General features: G+C 45.8%; 1 protein-coding gene across 1 annotated transcript in view; it reads left to right on the forward strand.

Moving 5' to 3' along the window:
- LOC147081078 (nuclear GTPase SLIP-GC-like) overlaps positions 1-8,256 on the forward strand; it is a 49,902-nt gene extending 41,646 nt beyond the window's left edge. The window contains exons 6-9 of the mRNA XM_085980959.1: positions 1,846-2,024; positions 4,702-4,738; positions 4,823-4,954; positions 7,953-8,256. Of these exons, the coding sequence (XP_085837085.1) occupies positions 1,846-2,024; positions 4,702-4,738; positions 4,823-4,954; positions 7,953-8,141 (537 nt within the window). The 3' untranslated portion in view covers positions 8,142-8,256. The remainder of the gene's footprint in view (positions 1-1,845; positions 2,025-4,701; positions 4,739-4,822; positions 4,955-7,952) is intronic.
- Positions 8,257-11,788: the final 3,532 nt, after the last annotated feature.

Genomic DNA, 11,788 nt, shown 5'->3' on the forward strand with positions numbered 1-11,788 from the left:
TCCCAGCCCGGCATGAGGTTGAAAAGGCCATCCGACAACTGAGAACAACAAGGCCTCAGGAGCAGATGGAATCCCCGCCGGGGTGCTAAAACATGGCAGAGAAGCACTATTGGCGCGAATACATGAACTCATTTCTCTTATTTGGAAGGAGGAGAGCATGCCAGGGGATCTCAGAGACGCCGTAATCGTGACCATCTTCAAGAAAGGTGACAAGTCCGATTGCAGTAATTACAGAGGAGTCTCCCTGCTGTCTGCCACAGGGAAAGTGACTGAGGAGGATTCTTGCGATGACTCCTCCCAGAGTCACAATGTGGATTCCACCCACTAAGGGGCACAATAGACCTGATCTTCACCGCACGTCAATTACAAGAGAAATGCAGGGAACAGCACCAACCGCTCTACATGGCCTTCTTTGACCTCACAAAGGCCTTCGACGCTGTCAATCATGCGGGATTATGGAGTATCCTCCTCAAATTCGGCTGCCCTCAAAAGTTTGTCACCATCCTCCACCTGCTTCACGACGACATGCAAGCCGTGATCCTGACCAACGGATCCACCACAGACCCAATTCACGTATGAACTGGGGTCAAGCAAAGCTGTGTCATCGCACCAACGCTCTTCTCGATCTTCCTGGCTGCAATGCTCCGTCTCGCCCTCAGTAAGCTACCAGCTGGAGTGGAGCTAATCTACAGAACAAACGAGAAACTGTTCAACCTCCGTCGCCTCCAGTCCAGATCCAAGGTCATCCCATCCTCTGTCATCAAATTACAGTATGCAGACGACGCTTGCTTCTGCGCACACTCTGAGGCCGAACTCCAAACCATTGTCAACACCTTCACCGAAGCGTACGAGAGCATAGGCCTTACACTAAACATCCATAAGACAAAGGTCCTCTACCAACCTGCCCCCACCGCACAGTACTGCTCCCTGATTATCAAAATCCATGATGTGGCCTTGAACAACATGGACCACTTTCCGTACCTCGGGAGCCTACTGTCAACAAGGGCAGACATTGATGACTAAGTCCAACACCGCCTTCAGTGTGGCAGTGCAGCCTTCGGTCGCCTGAGGAAGAGAGTGTTTTAAGACCAGGACCTCAAACCCAGCACCAAGCTCATGGTCCACAGAGCAGTAGTGATACCCGCCCTCCTGTATGCTTCAGAGACATGGTCCATGTACAGCAGGCACCTCAAGGCACTGGAGAGGTACCACCAACGCTGCCTCCAAGATCCTGCAAATCCATTGGCAGGATAGGCGTACCAACATCAGTGTTCTCGCTCAGGTGTGTCACTGTGTGACTGTTCACAGTGATACTGTGCGACTGTTCATCCTGATCCCGTGCGACTGTTCAATGATCCCGTGCGACAGTTCAGTGATCCCGTGCGACAGTTCAGTGATCCCGTGCGACAGTTCAGTGATCCCGTGCCACTGTTCAGTGATCCCGTGCGACAGTTCAGTGATCCCGTGCGACAGTTCAGTGATCCCGTGCGACTGTTCAGTGATCCCGTGCGACTGTTCAGTGATCCCGTGCGACAGTTCAGTGATCCCGTGCGACTGTTCAGTGATCCCGTGCGACTGTTCAGTGATCCCGTGCGACAGTTCAGTGATCCCGTGCGACAGTTCAGTGATCCCGTGCGACAGTTCAGTGATCCCGTGCGACTGTTCAGTGATCCCGTGCGACAGTTCAGTGGTCCCGTGCCACTGTTCAGTGATACTGTGCCACTGTTCACAGTGATACTGGTGCTGTGATGATTCTATATCCCTCTGACCTAATATTGTACCACATTGTCACCATTTATTTTGACAATTGAACTTCTTTCACCCTTTCTTGTGTGTGTTTTGCAGCATCTGACAAACTGCTCATCTGTCTGGATTGTGTCAAGGATTTCCAGGGCTATTGATGAAAAAATTGCAGATGAGATTTTTGGTAAAACTGTAAAAACTGCCACTAATGGGGGAAGATGTCAAGACGTTGTTTTTATCTGCACGCAGACAGATGATATCCAGCCGGAAGAATACATAAGGTCTGTTTGCATTCAGTGAATGTACACTAAAGTTAGTTATATTTATCATCTTACTTGGAGACCCCCCACCACCACCCTTTGGTGCTGCTTATAGTAGAGTCATAGAGTCATAGAGTTATACAGCACAGAAAGAGGCCCTTCGGCCCATCGTGTCTGCGCCGACCATCAATCCCTGTCCCAGTCTAATCCCATTTTCCAGCATTTGGTCCATAGCCTTGTATGCAGTAGGTCAGAGGTTACCCTGTTTACTAAAGTCAGAAACAGCTGCCTTGATTTTAACTCCCGTGTCGTTGGGGGGTTTGGGTGGGGGGCAAATATTAGGTTCAACCAGCCCAACTCCATTCCCGCCTCAATAAATTGTAACATACAGAAATCAGGCCATTGACGAGGCCCTCGCAAAAGGCAGGTGCGGGCCTAATTAGCATTCCTTTTCCTGGCCTGATGACATCATCAACGCTGTGACTTGCATTTAACTGGTAGCGAGGGGAATGTCCGGCAGTTGATCCGAGGTGGGAGCTGCAGATTCCCCTATCCCAATCTCTCGTCCCTTGGCCCGATCTCCCTTTTCCCCCTCCACGGAATCAGAGATCGTGGGCGGGGGAGGGATGAGATTGGAGGTTGGGGCTGGGGGAGGGCGCCTTTCTCTTTCTGAATGCTCCGTAAATAATAAAGTTACCCATAACCAGCTCAGAAATATGTTAAGTAAGGGTATCAAGGAATGTAGAATAAAGGTGAGCAAATGGAGATGAGGTACAGATCAGCCATGATCTAATTGAATGGTGGAACAGGCTCAAGTGGCAGAATGGCCTCCTCCTGTTCCTATGTTCCAGAGACCAGCCATTAGGAGAGAAATCTCCACCTTCTGTCTTCCCTCCCCAGACAAGGTGAAAGCCCTGGAACTCCTGGGCAGACATGCAGGAGAAGCAGAGGAAGTCAGGGAAGTAGGAAGGGAGGAGCTAGCTGCAGGTTGGTCACAACATTCACCTTCTTGTATCCCTTGACCTGTCTCATTGCACCAAAATCTGACACTAAGATCCTGTGAATATCAGCAGTGACAGAAGATATTAACCAAGTCATACACCCGACTTGCAGTACTTTCTATTCTATTATATCGAACTACATAGAAATTACAGCACAGAAGCAGTCCATGCTGGTGTTCATTCTCCATTTGAGCTGTATTCTAATCCCACGCGTCTGTCTCTGATGGCTTGTAGCTGGTAAAAGGGATGTGCTGAATGACCTCCTCCTCAGTCGGGAACTCATCATGATGCTGAGCCTAGAGGGCTTGCCCACCCTTCCTCTTCCTCATTCAGAGCAGGAAGGAGCAGTCCTTTTCAGTTCTGGAGCTTGCAGCATGCAGTAACAATGCGGTACTCTCACTGGACTGTGGAAGTGCTGCACCTGCTCTGTTCACACATTTGAGGTGGAGTTTCAGTATGCCAATGGTCCAGTTGCACCATGGGCTTCATTCTATAGAAAGCAACCTGGGCAGCAAACAATGACCTGGGAATCGGCTCCTGCCTCCAGGCCACTGTACTGTGAGCCACAACATGTCCTTTATTGGGCCGTTATTTCCTGGAAGTGGGCGCAAAGCTGGTACTGCTCCCATATATAAGGATTGGAAGAAAGAAAAATTTTGCATTTATATAATGCCTTTCACAACCTCAGGACGTCCCAAAGCGCTTTACAGTCAATGAAGTACTTTTGAAGTGTAGTCACTGTTGTAATGTAGGAAATTTGACAGTGAATTTGTGTACAGCAAGCTCCCACAAACAGCAATGAATTTATGAACAGATAATTTGTTTTAGTGATTATGGTTGAGGGATAAATATTGGCAGGACACCGGGAGAATTCCCGTGCCCTTCTTCGAAATGGGATGGGATCGTTTATGTCAAACTGAGATGGCAGACGGGGCCCTGATTTAATGTCTCATCCAAAAGACGGCATCTCCGACAGTGCAGCACTCCCTCAGTATTGCAGTAAAGTGACAGCCCAAATTTTGTGCTCAATTCTCTGGAGTGGGGTTTGAACTCTCAACTTTCTGACTCGGGCGAGAGTGTTCCCCATTGAGCCAGGGCTCGTATGTCAGACGCGTTGGCCCAGAATTTGTGGTCAGTGGCGAAGCAAAGGGGCTCGCTGTTGGCCCTGAAGAAAGCTGTCCAGAGATCTCACGATCTCTGTGGTGAGAACTTTGCCTTTTTCGATGTTCAAGTGATTTCAGTGCTCTGTAGTGGGAACCCCTGGAGCGATGCTGAATTCTCACAGACAGGAAACCATGAGAAGCTGCTTTTATCTGGACATTTAAAAAATGTTACAGAGTGAAACAAAGATTGGGACTCACAACTGGAGATAAGGTAAAACCTGAAATATCATGATCAAACTTAAAAAAAAAATGTAAAATTTAAAAAAATTGTACATTTTATCATAATGGAGAAATTTGACACTCCACAAATGTAAGAACTAGTTTTTCAGGGCCATAATGTTTGTTCTACATGAAATGTTAGCTCTAATTTTTTTTTCCGTACACGGGCCATTTCCACACATGCGTGGCGTCTTCCTGCAGCAGCAGCTTGTGAGTGGCCTGCGCGGGACGCTGTTAGTTCGCTAACATTAACCACCGCAAATTCGGGCCATTATTAATGTCCTGATACTGAAACGTTCTGATTCGCTGTTTCAGGGAACATGATATCACGATTGAAGAAATGAACACAGCTGTAAGTAAATATTAGACAAACATTTACAATGATAAAAACCCTGAGCATAGAGAGCAGGATCAGATTATTCCTTTTCTTTCAAAGACCAACCCCTTCAGACATATTGAGGAGCATTTGACAGAACACGAGAAGAAACGATTTTGCATGCTGCATCGAAATAAATATGTAAAGGAGGCTATGATGAAACAATATGAAAAGAAGTTGAATAAACTGATGGTAAGTGCAATCTCTCACGTATTTGTAACCAGTGCGAACCCAGCTCATGGCCCAAGGAAATATATTTTTTTGCACACCTGCACAACACTCCTCAGCTACAATTAAGTTCACAGCATCAGATAGTGTATTATACCCTGAGCATTGAATATACAGGGCAGAGTGTGACACCCTGAGCATTGAATATACAGGGCAGAGTGTGATACCCTGAGCATTGAATATACAGGGCAGAGTGTGATACCCTGAGCATTGAATATACAGGGCAGAGTGTGATACCCTGAGCATTGAATATACAGGGCAGAGTGTGATACCCTCAGCATTGAATATACAGGGCAGAGTGTGATACCCTGAGAATTGAATATACAGGACAGAGTGTGATACCCTGAGCATTGAATATACAGGACAGAGTGTGATACCCTGAGCATTGAATATACAGGGCAGAGTGTGATACCCTGAGCATTGAATATACAGGACAGAGTGTGATACCCTGAGCATTGAATATACAGGACAGAGTGTGATACCCTGAGCATTGAATATACAGGGCAGAGTGTGATACCCTGAGCATTGAATATACAGGGCAGAGTGTGATACCCTGAGCATTGAATATACAGGGCAGAGTGTGATACCCTGAGTGCTGAATATACAGGACAGAGTGTGATACCCTGAGCATTGAATATACAGGGCAGAGTGTGATACCCTGAGCATTGAATATACAGGGCAGAGTGTGATACCCTGAGAATTGAATATACAGGACAGAGTGTGATACCCTGAGCATTGAATATACAGGACAGAGTGTGATACCCTGAGCATTGAATATACAGGACAGAGTGTGATACCCTGAGCATTGAATATACAGGACAGAGTGTGATACCCTGAGAATTGAATATACAGGGCAGAGTGTGATACCCTGAGCATTGAATATACAGGGCAGAGTGTGATACCCTGAGAATTGAATATACAGGACAGAGTGTGATACCCTGAGCATTGAATATACAGGACAGAGTGTGATACCCTGAGCATTGAATATACAGGACAGAGTGTGATACCCTGAGCATTGAATATACAGGGCAGAGTGTGATACCCTGAGCATTGAATATACAGGACAGAGTGTGATACCCTGAGCATTGAATATACAGGACAGAGTGTGATACCCTGAGCATTGAATATACAGGGCAGAGTGTGATACCCTGAGCATTGAATATACAGGACAGAGTGTGATACCCTGAGCATTGAATATACAGGGCAGAGTGTGATACCCTGAGCATTGAATATACAGGACAGAGTGTGATACCCTGAGCATTGAATATACAGGACAGAGTGTGATACCCTGAGCATTGAATATACAGGACAGAGTGTGTAACCCTGAGCATTGAATATACAGGACAGAGTGTGATACCCTGAGCATTGAATATACAGGACAGAGTGTGATACCCTGAGCATTGAATATACAGGACAGAGTGTGATACCCTGAGCATTGAATATACAGGACAGAGTGTGTAACCCTGAGCATTGAATATACAGGGCAGAGTGTGATACCCTGAGAATTGAATATACAGGGCAGAGTGTGATACCCTGAGCATTGAATATACAGGGCAGAGTGTGATACCCTGAGCATTGAATATACAGGACAGAGTGTGATACCCTGAGTGCTGAATATACAGGGCAGAGTGTGATATCCTGAGCATTGAATATACAGGACAGAGTGTGATACCCTGAGCATTGAATATACAGGACAGAGTGTGATACCCTGAGCATTGAATATACAGGACAGAGTGTGATACCCTGAGCATTGAATATACAGGACAGAGTGTGATACCCTGAGCATTGAATATACAGGGCAGAGTGTGATACCCTGAGCATTGAATATACAGGACAGAGTGTGATACCCTGAGCATTGAATATACAGGACAGAGTGTGATACCCTGAGCATTGAATATACAGGACAGAGTGTGATACCCTGAGCATTGAATATACAGGACAGAGTGTGATACCCTGAGCATTGAATATACAGGGCAGAGTGTGATACCCTGAGCATTGAATATACAGGGCAGAGTGTGATACCCTGAGTGCTGATTATACAGGACAGAGTGTGATACCCTGAGCATTGAATATACAGGACAGAGTGTGATACCCTGAGCATTGAATATACAGGGCAGAGTGTGATACCCTGAGCATTGAATATACAGGACAGAGTGTGATACCCTGAGCATTGAATATACAGGGCAGAGTGTGTAACCCTGAGTGCTGATTATACAGAACAGAGTGTGATACCCTGAGAATTGAATATACAGGACAGAGTGTGATACCCTGAGCATTGAATATACAGGACAGAGTGTGATACCCTGAGCATTGAATATACAGGACAGAGTGTGATACCCTGAGCATTGAATATACAGGACAGAGTGTGATACCCTGAGCATTGAATATACAGGACAGAGTGTGTAACCCTGAGTGCTGATTATACAGAACAGAGTGTGATACCCTGAGCATTGAATATACAGGACAGAGTGTGATACCCTGAGCATTGAATATACAGGACAGAGTGTGTAACCCTGAGTGCTGAATATGCAGGGCAGAGTGTGATACCCTGAGCGCTGAATATACAGGACAGAGTGTGTAACCCTGAGTGCTGATTATACAGAACAGAGTGTGATACCCTGAGCATTGAATATACAGGACAGAGTGTGATACCCTGAGCATTGAATATACAGGACAGAGTGTGTAACCCTGAGTGCTGAATATGCAGGGCAGAGTGTGATACCCTGAGCGCTGAATATACAGGACAGAGTGTGTAACCCTGAGTGCTGATTATACAGAACAGAGTGTGATACCCTGAGCATTGAATATACAGGGCAGAGTGTGATACCCTGAGCATTGAATATACAGGACAGAGTGTGATACCCTGAGCGCTGAATATACAGGGCAGAGTATCCCTAATTATTGAACATGGAAGCTGCTTAAATTGAAATCACCTGTCTCATTTCAAGTTTTTATTTTTCAGAAGAAGACGTCTGCAGAATGGGAATTTTCAAAAGATGATCTGAATGTCTACACTGTGAGCTCTGTACAATATTGGGAGTTAAAGAGCAGGGAGCCAAACTGCAGAGCATTGGCAACAGGTTTGTGTGGGTTCTCTATATATTGCTTCAGGTTTAGGAGGACCATGTTTGCTGGGATTCCTTGTAACTGATAGCAAATGTGTCCTGGATTTTTCCAAGCTCTGCAGGTCCATGGCGGGCATGTCCATGGCATGTGCAGACCTCGCGTCTGCCTCGAACCCGGCCTCAAACAAGATTTTACGTAAATAGGACTTCTTTTTTTTAAAGATAGGAACAGGAGTAGGCCATTCAGCCCTCGAGCCTGTTTCGCCATTTAATGAGATCATGGCTGATCATCCAAACTCAGTACCCTGTCCCTGCTTTCTCCCCATATCCCTTGATCCCTTTAGCCTTAAGAAATATATCTAACTCATTCTTGAATATATTTAATGAATTTGCCTCAACTGCCTTCTGTCGTAGCGAATTCCACAGGTTCACCACTCTCTGGGTGAAGAAATTCCTCCTCATCTCAGTCCTAAATGGCTTACCCCTTATCTTTAGACTGTGACCCCTGGTTCTGGACTCCCCCGCCATTGGGAACATCCTTCCTGCATCTAGTCTGTCTACTCCTGTTAGAATTTTATAAGTTTCAATGATATCCCCTCTCATTCTTCTAAACTCTAGCGAATATAAGCCTAATCAACCCAATCTCTCCTCATACGTCATTCCTGCCATCCCAGGTATCAGTCTGATGAATCTTTGCTGCACTCCCTCCATGGCAAGAACATCCTTCCTCAGATAAGGCGACCAAAACTGCACACAATACTCAAGGTGTGGTCTCACCAAGGCCCTGTACAACTGCAGCAAGACATCCTTGCTCCTGTACTCGAATCCTCTCGCTATGAAGGCCAACATACCATTTGCCTTCTTAACCACCTGCTGCACCTGCATGCTTACCTTCAGCGACTGGTGCACAAGGACATCCAGGTCTCGTTGCACTTCCCATTCTCCCAATCTATTGGCGTTCAGATAATAATCTGCCTTCCTGTTTTTGCCACCAAAGTGGATAACCTCGCATTTATCCACATTGGACAGATGCATGGCAAATGCAATATAATCACCCAACCTATCCAAATCATACTGGAGTTTCTCTGCATCCTCCTCACAGCACACACGCCCACCCAGCTTTGTGTCGTCTGCAAACTTGGAGATATTACATCTAGTTCCCTCATTTAGATCATTTATATATATTATGAATAGCTGGGGTCCTAGCACCGATCCCTGTGGTACCCCACTAGTCACTGCCTGCCACTCGGAAAAAGACCCATTTATTCCAACTTAAGCCCACCCTGCGATGATCCCGGCCAATTAATAGGAAGCGGGCCTGATGACGACATTTGATGACATGTCATCAGCCAGTTTCCTTAAAGGGGCCATATCCAAAATGATTTTGACTGTTCTGCTGTCAGTGTTCTGCAGCATTGAGTTGCTGCAAACACTGACAAGCACTGCACAGAGGTGCATGGCTGCACCCAGTCTCTCCCATGACTCCCTCCATATGCTTATGGAGGGAGTCATAGCACGCAAGGAGGTTCTCTTCCCTTACAATGGGCGGAAGACACCTCCCCAGGACACCAACGGAACCTGGTTGGACATTGCACAGGAGGGCACAAGCAGGGATGTCATCAGGAGGACCAAGCTGCAGTGACGCAAACTTTTCAATGATCTCAGTAGATCACGAAACGTTACTGCAAAGCCACACTCAGCCTCATGCTGCTGTGCCACTCATCACATCCCCATCACTCTGCCTTCCTGACCCGACTCCTGCACATCCTTACTCACACCAACTTACCTTGCACCTCCACCCATCCCTCTCTATCTACATTATCACTTCCCCATCTCACTAGCCAACGCTCACACTCACTTTCATCCTTGTCCAATCTTAACAACTAACAACACACAAGGGTAGGCACTTCGGTGTTTTAGCCAATGTTTGTGTAAACTTTCTGTTCATGTGTCGTCAAGCAGTGAAATCCTTATTGTCACCACTTTGCCGCCTTGGACAGATTCGCGTGCACCTTTGAAAATGTGTTAGTGAGTTCCAGTGAATGGTGAGACATAACTTCCCCCCCCCCCACCCCAGACCATTCCACTGGTGATGAGTGAGAAAGGAATGCCTTGGGCAATATAGGGACGCTGTATTGTGCTGGTGTAGGGTGGTGCCATAAGAACATAGAAATAGAAGCAGGAGTGGGACATTTGGCCCTTTGAACCTGCTCCACCATTCAATAAGATCATGGCTGATCTTCTACCTCATCTCCGCTTTCCTGCACTATCCCCATATCCCTTGATTCCCTTAATATTCGAAAATCTATCGATCTCTGTCTTGAATGTCTGAGTGAAGAAATGTCTCCTTATCTCAGTCCTAAATGGCCAACCCCTTATTCTGAGACTGACCTCGTGTTCTAGACTCCCCAGCCAGGGGAAACATCCTCCCTGCATCTACCCTGTCAAGTCCTGTAAGAATTTTGTATGTTTCAATGAGATCACCTCATTCTTCTAAACTCGAGCGAATATAGGCCTTGGCTACTCAATCTCTCCTCATAGGACAATCCCCCCATCCCAGGAACCAGTCTGGTGAACCTTCGTTGCACTCCCTCTATGGCAAGTATATCCTTCCTTAGGTAAGGAGACCAAAACTGTACACAATACTCCAGGTGTGGTCTCACCAGGGCCCTATATAATTGCAGTAAGATGTCTTTACTCTTATACTCAAATCCTCTTGTAATAAAGGCCAACATACCATTTGCTTTCCTAATTGATTGCTGTACCTGCATGTTAACTTTCAGTGATTCGTGTACAAGGACACCCAGGTCCCTCTGAACACCAACATTTCCCAATCTCTCACCATTTAAAAAATACTCTGCTTTTCTATTTTTCCTACCAAAGTGGATAACTTCATATTTCTCCACATTATATTCCATTTGCCCACTCACTTAACCTGTTTATATCCCCTTGAAGCCTCTGTGCATCCTCCTCACAACTTACATTCCCACTCAGCCTTGTATCAGCAGCAAACTTGGATATATTACATTTGGTCCCCTCATCCAAATCATTGATGTAGATTGTGAATAGCTGAGGCCCAAGCATTGATCCTTGCGGTACCCCACTAGTTACAGTCTGCCAACCTGAATATGACCTGTTTATTCCTACTCTCTGTTTTCTGTCCATTAACCAATCCTCAATCAATGCTAGTATATTACTCCCAATCCCATGAGCCCTAATTTTGTTTAATAACCTCTTGTGTGGCACCTTATCGAATGCCTTCTGAAAATCCAAATACACCACATCCACTGATTCCTCCTTTTCTATTCTGCTCGTTACAACCTCAAAAATCTCTTAACAGGTTTGTCAAACATGATTCCCCTTTCATAAATCAGTGTTGACTCTGCCCAATCCTATTATTATTTTCTAAGTGCCCTGTTACCACGTCCTTAATAATAGATTCTAGCATTTTCCCTACTACTGATGTCAGGCAAACTAGTCTGAGTTTCCGCTTTTCTTTCTCCCTCCTTTCTTAAATAGTGGGGTCACATTTTCTACCTTCCAATCCATGGGAACTGTTTTAGAATCTATGGAATTTTGGAAAATGACAACCAATGCCTCCACTATCTCTATAGCCACCTCTTTCAAAACCTGAGGATGTAGGCCATCAGGTCCAGGGGATTCATCGGCTTTCAGTCCCATTAATTTCTCCAGTTCTATTTTTTTACTAATACTAATTTCTTTCAGTTCCTCA

Source organism: Somniosus microcephalus, unplaced genomic scaffold, assembly GCF_052327205.1.
Source record: "Somniosus microcephalus isolate GS21.2 unplaced genomic scaffold, FLI_Smic_1.0 scaffold802, whole genome shotgun sequence".
NCBI lineage: Eukaryota > Metazoa > Chordata > Chondrichthyes > Squaliformes > Somniosidae > Somniosus > Somniosus microcephalus.